General features: G+C 49.0%; 1 protein-coding gene across 15 annotated transcripts in view; it reads left to right on the plus strand.

Moving 5' to 3' along the window:
- EXOC7 (exocyst complex component 7) overlaps positions 1-18,705 on the plus strand; it is a 29,919-nt gene that overhangs the window by 3,633 nt on the left and 7,581 nt on the right. For 2 of the 15 annotated variants that reach the window (XM_067716545.1, XM_067716547.1), the window contains exons 1-7: positions 8,616-8,819; positions 9,024-9,089; positions 10,239-10,423; positions 10,609-10,714; positions 12,990-13,212; positions 15,196-15,363; positions 18,326-18,418. In XM_067716545.1, the coding sequence (XP_067572646.1) occupies positions 8,760-8,819; positions 9,024-9,089; positions 10,239-10,423; positions 10,609-10,714; positions 12,990-13,212; positions 15,196-15,363; positions 18,326-18,418 (901 nt within the window). In that variant the 5' untranslated portion in view covers positions 8,616-8,759. Of the gene's footprint in view, positions 1-8,605; positions 8,820-9,023; positions 9,090-10,238; positions 10,424-10,608; positions 10,715-12,989; positions 13,213-15,195; positions 15,364-18,325; positions 18,419-18,705 lie in introns of those variants that run through there. The other 13 variants (XM_067716544.1, XM_067716551.1, XM_067716552.1 and 10 more) reach the window with 13 other exon arrangements.

Raw genomic sequence — 18,705 nt, forward strand, 5'->3', positions numbered from 1 at the left:
CTGGTCACTCCTCGCTCCAGCTCTTGCCTGTGAGGTCCTTCTTCTTGGCGTGGCCGCTGAACAGGCTCCGCTGGAAGGACTGTGGTCCAGCCTTCCAGCCCTCCCTTTCCAAGCTCACTTTGCCTCAGTCCCTCAAGCAGGCATGGATCCCCAAGTGATGTCCCAGCCTTTTTGAGGACCTTCATTCAAACCAGTTTACTCTGGGGACATTCAATTTGCAGTTGTGAAAATAATATTAAAGCTCACCTGAAAAAAATAAACAAAATTAGAATATCTAAGAAGTTTTTATTGATTAAAAAAAAAAGGCCAAGAAGGAAGGGTATGCCCACCAAAAATTAAATTAAATATAATTAAGTCATAAAGCTACATTACCTTAGCTGGTTTGGTACTGGTGCTGACCTAGGTAAAAGCAGTTCATTTGAATAGAATATACCCCAAATATCTATGGGGAGTTATTTATGATATAGGTGGCATTTCAAACCAGTGGTTGAGTAATTATTGAAAAAAATGATATTGGGACAATTGGGTATCCATCCAGGAAAATATGCAGATGGCTCAGTGTTGTAAACATTAAAAAACAAAACAGATGAAGAAAAAAGAAGAAATTAGTAGGAAAAAAACAGGAGCGTTTAAAAAAAAAAAGAAAGAAAGGGCTTCCTTGGTGGTGCAGTGGTTAAGAATCCGCCTGCCAGTGCAGGAGACATGGGTTCGAGCCCTGGTCCGGGAAGGTCCCACAGGCCACGGAGGAACTAAGCCCACGTGCCACAACTACTGAGCCTGCACCCTAGAGCCCGTGAGCCACAACTACTGAGCCTGCGTGCCACAACTACTGAAGCCCACGTGCCTAGAGCCTGTGCTCTGCAACAAGAGAAGCCACCACCATGAGAAGCCCGTGCATCGCAATGAAGAGTAGCCCCCACTCGCTGCAACTAGAGAAAAGCCCGCGTGCAGCAACGAAGACTCAACGCAGCCGAAAATAAATAAATAAAATAAATAAATTTATAAAAAAAGAAAAAAGCTTAGACCAGGGTAAGCCTTTCCAAGCAAGACACAAAACCAAAAAGCTATAAAATAAAAAGTCTGATAAATATGAATAAATTAAAAAATTAAAACTCTAGTAGAAAAAAATCAGCAACAACAAAAAACTAAGCCACATAATAACAAAAAAGGAAAAAAATTTTTCCACATAAATGTTAAAGGCTAATTTCTTTAATATATAAAGAATTCTGAAACACTAATATGGCCATTAAACAAGAAAGATACTCAACTTTTATTTTTTTTAATATTTATTTATTTTATTTTATTTTTTGGCTGTGTTGGGTCTTCGTTGCAGCGTGCGGGTTTCTCTCTAGTTGCGGCACGCGGGCTTCTCTCTAGTTGTGGCACACGGGCTCCAGAGCACATGGGCTCTGTAGTTTGCAGCACGCAGGCTCTCTCGTTGAGGAACGCGAGCTCAGTAGTTGTGGCACATGGGCTTAGTTGCCCCACGGCATGTGGGATCTTAGTTCCCTGAACAGGGACGAACCCCTGTCTCCTGCATTGTAAGGTGAATTCTTTACCATTGGACCACCAGGGAAGTCCCTCAACTTACTTTTTAAAAAAAAGATTTTATTTATTTATTTATTTTTGGCTGCGTTGGGTCTTTACTGCTGTACGCAGGCTTTCTCTAGTTGCAGCGAGCAGGGGCTGCTCTTTGTTGTGGTGCACGGGCTTCTCCTTGCAGTGGCTTCTCTTGTTGCAGAGCACAGGCTCTAGGCACACAGGCTTCAGTAGTTGTGGCACGTGGGCTCAGTAGTTGTGGCACTCGAGCTCTAGAGCTCAGGCTCAGTAATTGTGGTGCACGGGCTTAGTTGCTCCGAGGCATGTGGGATCTTCCCGGACCAGGGCTTGAACCCGTGTCCCCTGCATTGGCAGGCAGATTCTTAACCACTGTGCCACCAGGAAAGTCCCTCAACTTACTTTTAATTGAAGAAAAAAATTGAACATGAGATGCCATTGAAAGATTTTTTATTAATAGACTTTATTTTTAGTGAAGTTTTATGTTTACAGAAAAAAATTGTGCAGAAAGTACAGAGTTCCCATATGCCCCTTCTTTTCTTATTGCATTAGCTAGGATTTCTAATATGATGTTGAATAGGAGTGGTAAGAAGAGGACATCCTTGCCTTGCTCCCAGTGTTACAGTGAAAGCATCTAGTTTCTCACTATTAAGTATGATATTAACTGTAGGTTTGTTGTAGATGTTTTTATCAAATTGAGGAAGTTATTCACTATTCCTAGTTTGCTGAGAATTTTTATTGCAAATGGATATTGGATTTTGTCAAATGCTCTCTTGTTTTTCGCATTTGTTGATATGATCATATAATTTTTTTCTTTAGCTTGTTCATGTGATGGATTACCTTAACTGATTTTCAAATATTGAACCAGCCTTGCATACCTGAAATTAATCCCGCTTAGTCATGCTGTATAATTTATTTTTATACATTGTTGGATTCTATTTGCTAACATTTTGAGTATTTTTGCATCTGTATTCATGAGCGATATTAGTCTATAGTTTTTCTTGTAACGTCTTTCACTTTTAGTTAAAGACATTAGTATTAGGGTAATTCTGACTTCACAGAATAAGTTTGGAAGTATTCCCTCTGCTTCTATTTTCTGGAAGAGATTGTAGAGAGTTGGTATCATTTCTTCTTTAAAGGTTTGGTAGAATTCACCAGTAAAACCATCTGGGCCTGGTGCTTTCTATTTTGGAAGCTTATTAATGACTGATTCAATTTCTTTAATAGATATAGGTCTATTATCTATTTCTCCTTGTGTGAGTTTTGGGAGATTGTGCCTTTCAAGAAATTGGTCCATTTCACCTAAGTTATCAAATTTAGGGGCATAGAATTGTTCACTGTATTCCTTTATTATCCTTTTAAAGCCCACGAGATCAGTAATGATGACCCGTATTTCATTTCTGATATTAGTAGTTTGTGTCTTCTTTTTGTCTTGTTTAGCCTGACTAGGTTATCAATTTTAGGTTATCAATTTTAGGTTATCAATTTTATTCATTTTTTCAAAGAACCAACTTTTTTTCTTTTCTTTTTTTTTTGGCCGCTCCATGCGGCAGTGAAAGCAGAGTCCTAACCACTGGACCAGGGAATTGCCTCAAAGAACCAACTTTTGATTTTCTTGACTTTCTCTACTAACTTCCTGTCTTCCATTTCTTTTCTTCTGCCTATTTCAGATTTAATTTGCTTTTATTATGCTTGTTTCCTAAGGTGGAAGCTTAGATTACTGATTTTAGATCTTTCTTTTCCAATGTATCTATTCAATGTTATAAATCTCCTTCTAAGCACTATTTTCCCTGCATCCCACACATTCTTATAAGTTTTATTTTCCTTTCCATTTAGTTCAAAAATTAAACATGAGGGACTTCCCTGTGGTTCAGCGGTTAAGACTCCACACTCCCAATGCAGGGGGCCCGGGTTCGATCCCTGGTCAGGGAACTAGAGCCCGCATGCCGCAACTAAGAGCCCACATTGCCACAACTAAAGATCCTGCATGGCACAGTGAAGATCCCGCTCATGGCACTGTGCTGCAACTAAGACCCAGAGCAGCCAAATAAATAAATAAATAAATATTAAAAACAATTAAACATGGTATGCCATTTTTCATCTATCAGATTGGCCAACATGTTAAAGCTTGGTGATATTTAGTGTGGGCTAAGGCGGTATAAGGGAGTGTAAGGCACATCTGTACGTCGGTATTGAAATATAGACTAGTTCAACCATTTTGGATGGTAATTCGTACGTATCTATACAAATGTAAAAGGGGTGTACATTTTGATTTAGCAATTCCACTCTCAGAAGGCTGGGAGCAGAGTGTATGTACGTACAGGGGGCAGAGTCTGCAGTAGTAAGATACCTGGGAACACCCCAAATGTCCAATAATAGAGACTGCTTCAATATATAATATCTATTCAGTGAAACACTATGCAAAGACTATGCAAAGCATACACGCTATTATTGAAGGATGGTCGAGGTGTACTGTTAAGTGGACATGCAGGCTACAAGGATGGTATGTTTAATGAGATAGCATTTGTGGCTTTTTTTTTTTTTTTAAGGATATTAGCTTATTCTGTTTATAATAGGCTTGGATTTGTATGGACACATCTGGAAACTCATAACTGAGGTTATTTGTTGAACAGAGGTGCTTGGGGCCGAGAGGGAGGAGGGCACTTTCTGTTCTTCTCTTTATACCTTCTTTACAGTTTGAGTTTTTTTTTTTTTTTTTTTTTTTTGCGGTACGCGGTATTTCAACCTGCTATCTCTACATCAAGGCCTAATTGGGTCTTGCTAGGAAAAGACAAACGGGTGCTCTGTTTGTCAAGACAAGAGAAGAGACTTCTTAGAACTTTTACCTCTGATAACTCAAGTCCAGACTCAACAAGTTAGTTCATTTATAAGGGTTCCATTTCTTTTTTCTTTTTGCGGTACGCGGGCCTCTCACTGTTGTGGCCTCTCCCGTTGCGGAGCACAGGCTCCGGACGCGCAGGCTCAGCGGCCATGGCTCGCGGGCCCAGCCGCTCCGCGGCATGTGGGATCCTCTCGGACCGGGGCGCGAACCCGTGTCCCCTGCATCGGCAGGCGGACTCCCAACCACTGCGCCACCAGGGAAGCCCTACAGTTTGAATTTTTAACCTTGAATAAGTATTACATTTAATTTGAAGAGCAGTTTTAAACCCAAATTGCAGATTTGAGCCCACAGGTGGCTTGAAGGACACTAAGCATTTCCTTTGCCGTCTCTGCCTTATACGAGAGCATGAGAAAGGCCGCCCATCCCTGGGCTTTGGGCACCCTGGTCCTTTCTCTCATTTTATATATAAGAGGATTTCAAGAGGAAAAAAAAGAAAGAAAGAAAACACTCCTGACCACTCTGTCAGATGGCACTGTTGGTGGCTGGCTGGTGGTTTCTAAATGAGGAAAAGAGACTAATTTTAATCACTACAGGAAAAATGAAGATTTGTTTTCTTCCTTTTTTTGTTTTTCTTTTTTGGCCATGTGGGATCTCAGTTCCCTGACCAGGGACTGAACCTGAGCCCTTGGCAGTGAAAGTACAGGGTCCTAACCACTGGACTGCCAGGGAATTCCCTAGATTTGTTTTCTTAGAAGTGTTTTTATAGAAAGATAATTTAAACTCACCATCTTTAGAAACTAGAGAAAAAGAATCATCCACCTCCTCTGCTTGCCCCTTTAGTATTTTGTGGTGTTTTCCTGACTTTTTTTTTGCAATGCATCTGTCATATTTTAAATGGCTGCCATCCCAGGGAACATATACGCTTGTGATCTGCTTTTGTGGCTGTTACGTCATACCATATTCATTTTCAATATTGCTGCAGGGCCAGGAAACAGTAATTTGGAGGAATTATATAGCTAATTCCTCAGAAAGAGCACAAAGTCCGGAATTAGGAAGTTACCAAACTAAGGCTGTTGGGACTTCCCTGGTGGTGCAGTGGTTAAGAACCCGCCTGCCAGTGCAGGGGACACGGGTTCGATCCCTGGTCCAGGAAGATCCCACATGCAGCAGAGCAACTAAACCCATGAGCCACAACTATTGAGCCTGCACTCTAGAGCCCGCAGCTAAACCCGTGTGCCACAACTACTGAGCCCGTGCGCCACAACTACTGAAGTCTACGCATCTAGAGCCCATGCTCCACAACAAGAGAAGCCACCGCAGTCAGAAGCATGCGCACCGCAAGGAAGAGTAGCCCCTGCTCGCCGCAACTAGAGAAAGCCCGCACGCAGCAATGAAGACCCAATGCAGCCAAAAATAAATAAATAAAATAAATAAATTTATATATATAAAAAAAAGAACAGGCTATTGGGGAGCAAGCTCTTCCTCCCCCCTCCCTGTGGAAAGAGCATCTCTGTGAGTGGGCAGCTGAGGGCTCCCTGGTGACCTGCACCTTTGTGTTCTGAACAAGTTTGCAAATGAAAGCCAAGCTCCTGAGGCTGCAGCTGGAACACCACTTGCTCCTTTTGCTAAAGCAGCTTGTGCTAAGCATAGTTGGGGAATTCCAGCTTTTACTGAGTCAATGTCCACTTGTCAACATCGGCCTGACATTGGGTTGGGAATCATTGGAACTCATCTTTTCATTCTGTCTACCCTTTACTAGATATGGTTGCTATAAATATAATAACTTGCTTTTCACAGTGGATTTTCTTGAAAATCAGATTGGCAGCTTTGCATAACAACAGTCAGAACTCCTGAGCTACCCAGCATGGGGAGACGGAGAACAGCCTTAGCTGTACGGTGTCCTGGCCAGCTGTGTTGACTCAGCGCAGCTGACCTCTCTGAGCCTGACCTTCCTTGTCTGCAGAAGGGAGACAATAGCTGTGCCTGACTTGTGAGTTTATTGTGAGCATTAGACAAGATAACACAAGGTGGGGCTTGTAACAGAGATGGGCAAACAGAAGGCTCTCAATTGAGTTGGCTACCAAATTACCCTTAGAGAAGGAAATTGGATAAAATACAAAAACCCACACACATATGTAGTTTATTTACAAAATTGCAGTGATAATGTACAAAGCTCAAAGTATTTGTTCACAACCATAGAGGATTTTTATTTTAATTATTTTATTTATTTAGTTTTGGCTGTGTTGGGTCTTCCTTGCTGCGTACGTGCTTTCTCTAGTTGCAGCGAGCGGGGGCTACTCTTTGTTGCGGTGTGTGGGCTTCTCATTGCGGTGGCTTTTCTTGTTGCGGAGCATGGGCTCTAGGCACGCAGGCTTCTGTAGTTGTGGCTCGCGGGCTCTAGAGCGCGGGCTCTAGAGCGCAGGCTCAGTAGTTGTGGCGCACGGGCTTCATTGCTCCGCGGCATGTGGGATCTTCCCGGACCAGGGCTTGAACCCTTGTCCCCTAGCATTGGCAGGCAGATTCTTAACCACTGTGCCACCAGGGAAGCCCCGTAGAGGATTTCTTCCTGAGACCTATAGAGCAAGATGTTATTAATATTTTCTAGAGCGTTTTTTTGTCTTGTTTTGGTTTTCTGGCTGTGCCGCAGGGCGTGTGGGATCTTAGTTCCCCCACCAGGGATTGAACTCAGGCTGTGGCAGTGAAAGTGTCGAGTCCTAACCACTGGACACCAGGGAATTCCTGCCCTCTAGCCCACTTATTCTTTACTGTGGCACCTAGCAGTTTAAACTTCTCCCTTCACTTAGTTCTCAGGACTGCACAAGGACCACCTCAGCGAAATCATCCTAGGTATCCTTACACAAGGACTCTGCCTTTTTATTTCCCTCATCTGTGACAGGGCTGCGCCTCCTGGATATTTCCTTCATCAGCACTTTCACGGCCACCCACCAGATCTGAAATTGTCCTCTTGCCCCAGAAGGGCTGCCTAATCCCCGTCCAGGCTCTCTGTCCCACTTCTTTCTCCTCTTTGTGGAACTGGGTCCTGGGAGGGCCTTGGGAACCCTATGGCTTGGTGCCCACCAGCGTATGCCTCATTGTCTATCTACCTGTACCTGGATGTCGGGTCCACAGACGAACTGAACAAAGCTGTGTGGCCACTTACTTCCCCAGGGCTGGGGGCAGAGACAGGGTGAGCAGGGAAGGGATGGAGGAGGGAGTAACTAGGTTTTGCAGGAGCTGGCTCTGGTGGTGGAACAGCCATCCCTGCAGGAACCTTGATCCAGGTCCCCCTTCCCGCCCCAGAGCTGTACTTAGAGGAGAGTCTGGGCAGAGGAACTGAGACATTCTGGCACCCTGCAGAAGGGGCGCTAGCAGCTCTCCAAGCCTTTCTGATTTCCTCAAAGGCCCTGTGAGCAATGCTCCCCGTGTGTCTGAATAGCCGCAGGCAGGCCTCAACCTCTCCTTAACTGACCCCACCACCTGGGCCCCAACCCCTCAGACAGCTCTGGGCTCTTTCACCCTTCCCCTTGCACTGTTTCCAGATGTAGGAAAACTCCCCGCTGAAGCCACTTCTCTACCCGCCCAGGTCCTCAGCACTCCCATGCGTGCCCTTCCCGCAGCGGGGTCCTCACCCCCAGCAAATAAAACCACACAGTTCTCTACAAAACAGACACCTTCCGGTGGAGCTTGGGGCTTGCTCTCCGGTCCCATCCAAATCCCTGGGATGGACGCTCCGAGAACTCCTGCCACAGGAAGTTGGCTGAGCCCCTCCACAAGGCAGAATTGTAGTTATGGGCGCCGCTGGGACCATGGGCGACCACTCTGTCCCCAGCCGAGGGCTTGCACACAGGGCTCGTTACATGAGCTTTAGGGCCGAAGGGGGACGAGATTACACAGGCCCCTTGTTCATTAAATGGACACATATTAGGCGCCTGCTGTGTGATAAGCACTGTGCTGTGCTTTGTGGGGAATGCGCCATCGATGCCTGGATCCAGACTTCGATCTGGAGAAACGAATGCGTCATTGATCTTTGTGAGAAGAGTCAGGCTTCCCACGAAGACGGCAAGTGAGTTGTAACTGTTGTGACAAAACGCCGCTCAAGAGAACTTTCTCTGTTCAGGGTGGAAAACCGCATCAAGGACAAACCCGAACACAATTCTCTGCCACACCCAAGATGGCCACCTGCCCGGTCCCCCTGCACTGAGTTGCACGCAGGCGCACTCAGCTTGCCACTCCTAACATGGCACATCAGCGCGCCCCGGGGCGGGGCCGCGGGCGGAAGTGGGTGTGACAGGGACGGGAGCCGAGAGGGCACTCGGAGGCGAGGTACTGGGCGGTGAGAGCCGCTGGTGGGGTCGAAGTCATGATACCCCCGCAGGAGGCGTCCGCCCGGCGGCGGGAGATCGAGGACAAGCTGAAGCAGGTGGGGCTGGAGCTGGCGCGGCGGGGGAGGAGGTGAGGGAAGGGGTCGAGATCCGGGCCGGGCCTCTACTCAGGGAGGCGGCGGGAGTGGGAGGGGGCCCTTCCTGCGAGGAGACCTAGTCAGGGGCGAGGCCGTGGATCCAGGACGCGGTGGTCTCCTTTAGCCTTCGGCTTCTGGTGACGTCCTTGCCTGCGCTCCCCCCAGGAGGAGGAGACGCTGTCCTTCATCCGAGACAGCCTGGAGAAGAGCGACCAGCTCACCAAGAACATGGTGAGTAACCCCTCAGCTGGGAGGGCTTCCAGACGCAGGAGGAGAACCCTGCGACCCGGTAGTTCCGGTACTTAAGGCCTGGGGGTGCTGGTCTGGGTAGCGGTGGTGGTAAGCTGTGGGTTTCTCTAGCAACAGTATGACACGTCTCTTAACACTCCCTTCCCCTCGTCCGCCCCTTCGCTGAGGATGCTGCAGCCCCCACTGGCCTGGGCTTTCTGCTTTCTGTCTAAGTTCTCCATTCTTCCTTCTCTCCTTCTGCAGACATTTAGTGAGACTGACTTAGGTGGGCTGGGTACTGGCCATGCATCATCGTCAATTCAAGTGAGGGTTGGACGGCCGGGTTTCCACTTCTGGGATTACTGAGGGCAGAAAAAGACTCAGCCTTCACCCCAGAGGGCTTGAGGTGTAAAATGAGCTGTGAAGTCAGAGAGATCTGGGGTCTAGTGCTCGCCCCTCCACTTATTTGTGTGTGGCCCCTGACAGGTAACTCTGAGCCTCAGTTACCTCCTCTGCTAAAACGGACGATGCCAACCTCCAGTGTAACTGTGAAGGTCATAGAAGCTAATGCATAGAGATGCATTTTGCATAGTACCTGGTATACAATAGGTCCTCAGTAAATAAGAGTTTCCTTCCTTGTTCCTAGAGAAGACTACAAAAGCACAAACCGAGCAGATACAGACTTGAGTATGTATTGAGTAACACAGTCATCAGGTGCTAGTCCTTACTTAATGAGATTCACTCTTGGAGAGAAAGGGTTTTGAAGGTACCAGCAATGCATTTGAGGCTACCCTGTATGAAACTACTTCCCGTTCAGTCCAGGAAAGCATCAGAGAGAATAGAGATTGAGATTTGACTTCAAAGGGTGGAAGGGAAGCCATCCTGAGGTGATTATCTGAGGAGGAGTTAATTTAATGCTTGACTTGCCTTCAAATCAAACTTCAGCCAATTTATTTGGGCCACCTCCTATGTGCCAGGCACATGGTAGGTTCTGGGGATACAGCAGTGAACAGGTGTACCCTGTCCCTTCCCTCATGGAGCTTATTGTCTAGAAAACCAGAGAAGAGGCAGCAATTGCCAAAGACCTGGTGGGTGGCAGAAGCGGTGCTGGGACAGCCCTGAGGCCTGAGAGCACGGAGCTTCCCCCCGCAGGTGTCTATCCTGTCATCCTTTGAGAGTCGCCTTATGAAGCTGGAGAACTCCATCATCCCTGTGCACAAGCAGACGGAGAACCTGCAGCGGCTGCAGGAGAATGTTGAGAAGACTCTGTCCTGTCTGGACCACGTTATCAGCTACTACCATGTGGCCAGTGACACTGAGAAGATCATCAGGGAGGGGTGAGCTAGGGCCAGAAGGTCACATTCCTAATGCCTCTCGGACCAGTGGCTGTAGGCCTTGGAAGGGAGGAGTAGAATATATTTGAGTCTAGAGTCCCCTGTGTTAATTCTCTTCTCCCCTTGCCAAATACCATTCTCTTGGTCCTTCTTTCTGCCCAGGCTAATAGGACTTTTCTCCTTTCCAGCCCCACAGGTAGGCTGGAAGAGTACCTGGGAAGCATGGCCAAGATTCAGAAGGCTGTGGAGTATTTCCAGGACAACAGCCCAGACAGCCCAGAGCTCAACAAAGTGGTAAGGGGCCAGCAGAGTGATGTGAGAGATTTGGGGACACCAGTCACGGCCCTGGTCTCATGAGAGACACTGAACCAGCTTAAAAGAGAATGTAGTAGAATAAACAGAAGTATATAATACCATACACATACTGTAGGCATTAAGATCTCTGTCTCAGAAATTACAGGTATGCATTTTTATTGCATCTTAATAATTTAACTAAATTATAAGTTAAATATGAAGTATAAGTTTAACATTTGATTTTTATAAATGCATGGGTATTTTTTTATTGTAGCAAAAAATACATAATATAAAATTTGCCGTTTTAACCATCTTTAAGGGAACAGTTCAGTGACATTAAGTACGTTCACACTGTCGTATAACCATCTCCAGAATCCTTTTCATCATCTCAGACTGAAACCCTGTACCCATTAAACACTAACTCCCCTTTCTCCTCCCCACCAACCCCTGGCCATCATCACTCTACTTTCTGACTCAATGAATTTGACTAGTGAGGGGACCTGCATTCATGTTTTCATATTCAATTTTTTGGTGTCATACCTTTGTGTTTAACTAAGTTTTGGGGTCTTTATTAGATCACCAGAGGGAGATGGAGAAGGGCTGGGAAGTGAGGTTTACTCAATGCATTGAGGAAAGGAGAGAATGCAGACAGGAGAAAAGGTGGGAGCAGAGGCCCAGACATCCCAGCCACTGAGGAACATCAGAGGGCAGGCCAGCTCGGACCCCCCAGTCCCCTGGCACACCTTCCTGGTGGTACCACAGTTCTTGCCCTGAGGCGTGTGTCTTACCCAGAAGAGGGGGTGGGCTGAGGCACAAAGATGGGAAACTGGCTTTTCTCCCACCCAGAAAGCTGTTGCTTAGAACAGAGCCTCCCAGCTTTCCTCCCATCGTGGCCCCATCGGAAATGAGAATGTTTGCGTGGCACGCTGGGGTAAAGTGGTAACTAGCCAGTGGTCTCTGGCTGCGCACAGCGCCACCTGGCCACCCGGAGGACTGACAAGATCAATACCATGGCACACCAGTAACGCAGTGGGCACCCACCAGTAAAACCATAATACTGCAGCCCTTGGGTGGGCAGCGTGGACTCAGAGATTGGGATGCCAGGGGCTGGAGAACTTGATTCTTGAGGGTCTCTACCAAGTTTGGATCACAGAGTGAAGAGCTCTGTGCTAGAACTTGGGTGTGGGAGTGGATTGGAGAAGGAGAGTACAAAGAATATGCTACAGGTTTACCCCAGAGGACGTACTTTCCATTTAAGCAGAAACGCTCCAACTCCTCTCTCTATTTTTAAAACATCTTTACTGAGATATAATTCACATACCATAAAATTTACCCATTTGAAGTATAAAACGCAATAGTTTTAGTATAATCACAGAGTTGTGCAACAACACCGGAATAAATTTTATAACATTTTCATCGCCTATAAAAAGAAATCCATTGGCAGTCACTCTTCTTCCCTTCCCTCCCCCATTCACCCAGCCTCTGGTAATCACTCATCTCTTTTCTGTCTCTGTAAATTTACCTCTTCTGGACTTCTCCTGAAAATGGAATCACACAATATGTGACCTTTTGTGCCTGGCTTCCTTCACTTAGCATAATGTTTTCAAGGTTCATCTACGTGGTAGCGTGTGGAGGTGTTTCCTTCCATCGTGTGGTTGAATAATATTGCATTGTAAGGATTTGCCACATTTTGTTTATCCATCCGTCACTTGACGGACACTCCACTTTTGGGCTGTTATGAACAGTGTTGCTATGAACCCTTGTGTACGAACTTTTGTGTGGACATACGTTTTCAATTCTCTTATCTGCTCTGGATACCTTTCGCTCATCAGATACATGATTTGCAAGTATTTCCTCTCATTCTGTGAATCGTCTTTTCACTTTTCTGATGGTATCGTTTACAGCACAAAAGTGTTTAATTTGATGTAGTCCAATTTATCTATTTTTTTTCTTTTGCAACCCCTTTTCTAACAAGAACACAAATTAATGGTACAATGAGAAAATAATCAACTGATATCTGTGAAGCACCTACTTCTTGTAAAACTCTGGGTTTCACCTATGAACATACGTTTTGAGAGAACACAAGGGAAAGAAATAAGCAAAGCTTCCCACCGTTTATTCTCTGGGAAAAAGGAAGTGAAGGCAGAGGAGGGCCGAGGCCCAGAATCAGGAAGGCAAAGGAAGGGGATGGGGAGACGAGGGCCTGCTGAATGGTGGAACAGCCGTGGACCCTCTTTCTTCTTCCCCTCCCCCCTTCCTTCCTTCTTCCCTGTAGAAGCTGCTGTTTGAGCGGGGGAAGGAGTCGCTGGAGTCCGAGTTCCGCAGCCTGATGACCCGGCATAGCAAGGTCGTGTCCCCTGTGCTCATCCTGGATCTGATCAGCGGTGAGGACGACCTGGAGGTACAGGAGGAGGTGCCCCTAGAGCATCTGCCTGAGAGTGTGCTGCAGGACGTGATCCGCATCTCCCGCTGGCTGGTGGAATATGGCCGCAACCAAGGTGAGGTGTCCTGGGGAGGCGGGGGCCCAGGCGGCAGGGCCAGAGGGAGTGGACTTTGCCCTTTGTTTCTTTAATCCACCTGCATTTCTTTTAAAACAAAGGAGTTTAGTAGGAAACAATATGAGGAGTAAGTCTACAGCTTATGTATCAAATTATGAATCTAGCTAAATTCAAACTTTTTTTATATACCTTACCTTCCTGTTTCTTTCCTTCTTTTGATTAATTATAAAAACTTCAAGTAGCACAGAAAGGCTTAGGTGAAAAGCAAAAGGCCATCTCCCCACTTCCCTAATGCTTACAGTATCATAACCCAAAGATGAGTACTGTTAAGGTTATTTATACCCTTCCAAAAAATTCTTTATGCCACTGCATGTGTGTGAGAGGGAGAGAGAGAGAATAAATATGTGTGTATCTGCTCCTCGTTCCCAAGTGGAAGGGAGCATACTAAACACTCCCCTGTGATTGTTTTGTTTTTATTTTGCTTTCAACTTAGTAATACGTCTTGAGAGTGTTCCGTATCAGTACGTGTATATTTGCGTCATTCTTTTTGGCAGCTGCATAATATTCCATGGTATGTTGGTACCATCATTTCTTTAAATCCAGTCCCAGGATTTTTTTTTAAATCCCAAGTTAAGCAAAAAATTAAAAAAAAAAAAAAAAAACCACCTGTAATGAATATTCAATTGAAAGCTTTTTAGCCCCCCCCCCCCCCCCCCCCCCGCCACCCTTCGTCTCTTTGTTAGTCTGTACACATACCAAGTTGTCAGTGTGTGTTGTCCCTGCCTTCCCTCGAGGACTCTGTGGTGCCAGGTCTCAGGGCCGCCTGTACTGACCACACGGCACGTCTGTGGCTCATGAGCTGCACTGTGGGAGACGAGGGCTCGGCAGGAGCTTTTCAGGGGCTCTCTTGGGGTAAGTGGGAGGCCAGTGGATGCTTCCAGACCCCTCAGTCCCCTTCAGTCAGAGCCTCAGTGTTCTGTTCCATTTTTCACATTGGTGACACACTCGTTGGGAGCTGCTAAAGTGTACCGTGGCATTCGTATCTTTTTCGTTGCTCGTTTGCATTTTTGGATTTTCCAGTTTTCCGGTATTGACAGTTAGTGCTGCAGTGAGCACAGTTGTATGGCTTGCTTTTCTTGTTTAGGAAGTTCTCTGAGATATTTTCTCAAAGGTACGGTTATCAGGCAGAACTGTCTGAACAGATCTGTAACCTTCTTGCCGTCTTGAGTTCCTCTCCGGGTAGGTGGGGCCAGTCGACTGACCCATCGAAAATCCCACAGCTGTTTGTTCTTCATTAGCTTCATTTATCTCAGCTTTTTGACAGGGCTTTCACAATCCTCGAATTTTTTAAACTTTGCATTTCATTCATGGCTAAAGAAATGGTGTGTTTTTTTATTCAGTGACATTTGTTGTCTCTTTACTGCATATAAATTGCTCACATCCTTTGACCCCTTAGCAAGTTGAAGCTGGATGTAAACTTTACCTTTTTTTTTATCTAAAAAAACCTTACTGTGGATTTCCTTGGCAGTCCAGTGGTCAAAACTCTGCACTTCCCGCACAGGGGACATGGGTTCAATCCCTGGTCAGGGAAGATGCCACGTGGCATGGCCAAAAAAAAAGAAAAGAAAAACCTTACAGGGAATTCCCTGGCGGTTCAGTAGTTAGGACTTGGCACTTTCACTGCCAGGGGCCCGGGTTCAATCCCTGGCAGGAGACCTAAGATCCCACAAGCCACACGGCGCGGCCAAAAATAAATAAATAAAATAAAAAATGACAGCTAATTGTTGGTTCTGTTGGGGGATACTTTCCCTTTTAAGCCTTTGATTTGGGACGGACGAGGCCGTGTGGGAGGCCGCTGGGAAGGGTTAGCACGGAACAGTGATGGGCACTGCTGCTGCCCTGCGGAGCTGCGTCTGGAAGTGAGAGGGAGGCCCTGGGGCCAGGCAGAGGCAGGAACCCCAGCTGTCGCCCATCTCTCCTCAGACTTCATGAACGTCTACTACCAGATCCGCTCCAGCCAGCTGGACCGCTCTATCAAAGGCCTGAAGGAGCATTTCCGGAAGAGCAGTTCTTCGTCTGGGGTCCCCTACTCCCCTGCTGTCCCCAACAAGAGGAAGGACACACCTACCAAGAAGCCGGTCAAGCGGCCAGGTGAGACCCCACCCTGGCCCACCTCAGAACCAGACAGAAACTCTGTGGGACCCGGGTTGCCTTTGCCCACCCTGGGGGTAGCAGCCGCTACAGCTTGACCTCACAGCGACCCCCAACTATAGGTACGCAGGACAGAAAGCAGGTGTCTGCCCACCTAGCAAGGCCCCACCCGGTGAGCTCCTCTCTACCCAGCCGAGTCTGGGGGCTACATAAGTGTCCTTGGAGTGGAGGGTCACAGGCACGGAGAGGTGGGCTGACAGGGGTGCCGGGGCAGAGCCTCTTGCTGGACCCCCTTCTCCTCCCTGCGTCGTCCTATCAGGAGGCCAGGCCCGCTGCTGCCGCCAAAACTGTGGACAGGACAGGGGCAGGCACTGCAGCCGTCACATTGCAGAAGGCCAGGGTGGCTTGAAGAAGTGGATAGGGGAGAGTTTACACTTTCACAGTCACCCAGAAAGGAAAATAATGCCACGCCTTCTTCTCCAAAGACCTTAATCCGGCTTTTGGGCTCCACTCGAAGTTAGTGCCTTGCGGTGGGAGAGTCAAGGGAGGGGTGTTGAGGTGGGAGACGCCTGGGCCCTGGGCGTCGGTGTCCTGGGCGAACAGCTCACTGTCTGTCCTTCTTCCCGTCATCATGTCCCCTGTAGTCTGTGCTCCGGGTAAACAGTGTTCCTGTGTGTCAGCTTCCGCTTGGCAAGCCTGGCTGTGTCTGGCTGCTGAGAGGTGTGGCCCTCGAGAGGCTGGGGTATTCCAGGGTGAGGGGCTGCTGCAGGCCCCAGGGAGAGAGCGCCAGTGAGGCTGGGGGCTGCTCCCACCCTAGCCTTCCCTGTCCAGCTGCTGCTGTGGGCACACGCACCGGTGGGACCCGCCTCTCACGACAGCGTTTTCCTTGCCAGCCCCTCAGAGAACGAGGGGCCTGTTGACACCGCGAGCACCTGCTCTTCCTCAGGCCTTTGTTCAGGCTTCGGAGATATGGCAGAGCCGAGGGTGCCCGCAGGGGCGCAAGGGAGCAGAGCATAAGGGAATCTGGGTGGCCCCAGCAGGAAGAGCACTGTCCCCCCCCCCCCAGTGTGGATATCCTGGCTGACCCCCTGGGGAACCTGCCACAAACGGTGACTCTACTAAGCCAGCCTGCGCGGCCGCAGCTGCCTGCACCTGGGCCTGTCCGTCTCTGTGCCTTGGTTCCGGGAGGCTGCGAGGCTGCCTGGGCCTTGGCGAGTCTGTGCTCTCTTCCCCTCTGTCTCTTCTCTGATGGGCCCAGTGGAGGCCCCAGGACCCCGACTGCATCCAGGAGTGCTGCTGGCCATGCAGGGAGCAGGGATCTGATCTCGGGGCCCCCAGTTTACCTAATCTAGCTTGGCTTAGAGCCCCAAGAGGAAAACTCGGGCTCTGAGCGTCCCTCTGGTTTCTGTGGGGTTTCAAGAGTTGTCAGGAGCTGGGGGGCTCAGGACTGACGTCAGGAACTAGGGAATCAGGCCCCTGGGACATCAGTTCCCAGCTCTTGAGGAGAGGAGCAGGGAGGCCTCGGTGGGTAATGAAACACCGACCTCAACGTCGTTCGTGGTAATTTTGCTCCTGGTGGGTTTGGCGGCTGCCGGATCAGTGCCCCCAGCCCACGTCCACGTGAGCATACTGGCGAGGCTCCTGGAGGCCCGGCGGGCCCACCTGCTCCTGGTCGGTTGTGGGGCAGGGCACTGATTCGCTCATTAGCGGGGCTGCTCACTGAAGGGGCAGAACCCAGCCAGCCAGATGCTGAGCCCAAGCCCCAAACTTAGTTATTAGTAACTACCTGCGGCTGGTGCAAACAGAAAGAGATGAGCCGCTCAGACGCTGCCCCTCCTCCGCTAGCCTTCTGGGGAGCTGCCAGGCCCCAAGGAGCCCCGCTGCGCTCAGAGATGCGAGGGGGCACCTGGGAGTCCCCAGGGAAGAGGGGCGGAGCTACGCTCATGGGCGCCTCCCCTGCCCCAGTACATTTTGTTAACAGGGCAGCTGTACACATCTGTTTTAGATGCTGTTTTATTTCCCCGCGTTTTCTGCCCTGAGATGTCTCGTTCCCACAGAGGCGGCTGACCCTGGAGGCTGTGGGCGCTGCAGTTTTGTTTCCATTGTGCTCACTTGTGATACTAACTGTTGGTTTTTTCCCCCCCGTGCCAAGGGCATGTGCCCTTTCCTGCTGCCCTCCCTCCTGCTCTCTGTGTGACTGGCTCCTATTAACTTCTTTCTGGCTTTTGAGTTTTTCCCAATTGCTTTGGTGGTTTGGGTCCCTCCCCTGGTGTATGGGGCCAGTCTGCCTCTGGGTCTCCAAGCCTTCCGTCCTGGGCGCTGCTGGCCCAGGAAGCTCGGTCCCGTTTCACCAACTCCTGGGTGCTGCTTTCGTCTGGCTACTGTTTGGCCGCGTCCCGGCACTGAGCATGCCCGGAGAACTCTGCCTGCCCTTTGGGGAGGAGCCGTGGGCCTGCCTGCTTCAAGGTGCCCCCAGGCTCTGCCACCTGGTCTCGCCTTCTGGGTGTGAGGGCTCCATCGCTAGCTCCTCCATCCCAGGCCCTTGTCTATTTCTGAGTTAAGTGCCACTCAGTACTGTTTTTTATTTTTGGCGTCTCCTGGTGGATCTTTGCCCATCTCATCTCCTTCACCCTTTGCACTTCCTAAAATGAACTCAGATCTGGAACAATGAGGGCCACTGGCAGGATCAGGAGCTCCACTGGGGGAACGAAATGTGTCCGTTCCTCCATCTCCTTCTGCGGGGCCTCTGGCGGGCCCGGGAGAGGCCTGCTGGGAGAGATGGTACCCGGGCGTGCTCTGCTGGGGGCGGGCCCGGCAGAGGCCTGCTGGGAGAGATGGTACCCGGGCGTGCTCTCTGCTGGGGGTGGGCGTGGGCCTGGGGGGTAGGTGGAGGGCTGTTGCTGTTTCCTCTCACTCGTTTCCTAGGTCTTCTTATCTCCTCTCTGTGTGGCTCTGGTGACAGGGACGATCCGTAAGGCTCAGAACCTTCTGAAACAGTATTCCCAGCATGGTCTAGATGGGAAAAAGGGGGGCTCTAACCTCATTCCTCTGGAAGGTAATCATCCTGTGTTCCTCTCCTCTTCCCTCCTCCTCCACCGTGTGTCCACTCACGTGGTAGGGCAGAGCCTCCAACCCCCCCAGAGGGCCTCGGGCGCAACCCTGAGAGGGGACCAGGGGTGGGAACTGAGGTCCTGGGCCTCTGACCCCAGCTGGCTCGGGGACAGCTTTCATGGCCCTCGGCCTGGTCCTGTCTGGCTGACGGCGGCTCTGCCCTCCCGGAGGCTTCCCGCTCCCTCCCCTCCCTGTCTCTGTCCTTGTCTCCTGTTTGAACTCAGAGAAAGT

Source organism: Pseudorca crassidens, chromosome 19, assembly GCF_039906515.1.
Source record: "Pseudorca crassidens isolate mPseCra1 chromosome 19, mPseCra1.hap1, whole genome shotgun sequence".
NCBI lineage: Eukaryota > Metazoa > Chordata > Mammalia > Artiodactyla > Delphinidae > Pseudorca > Pseudorca crassidens.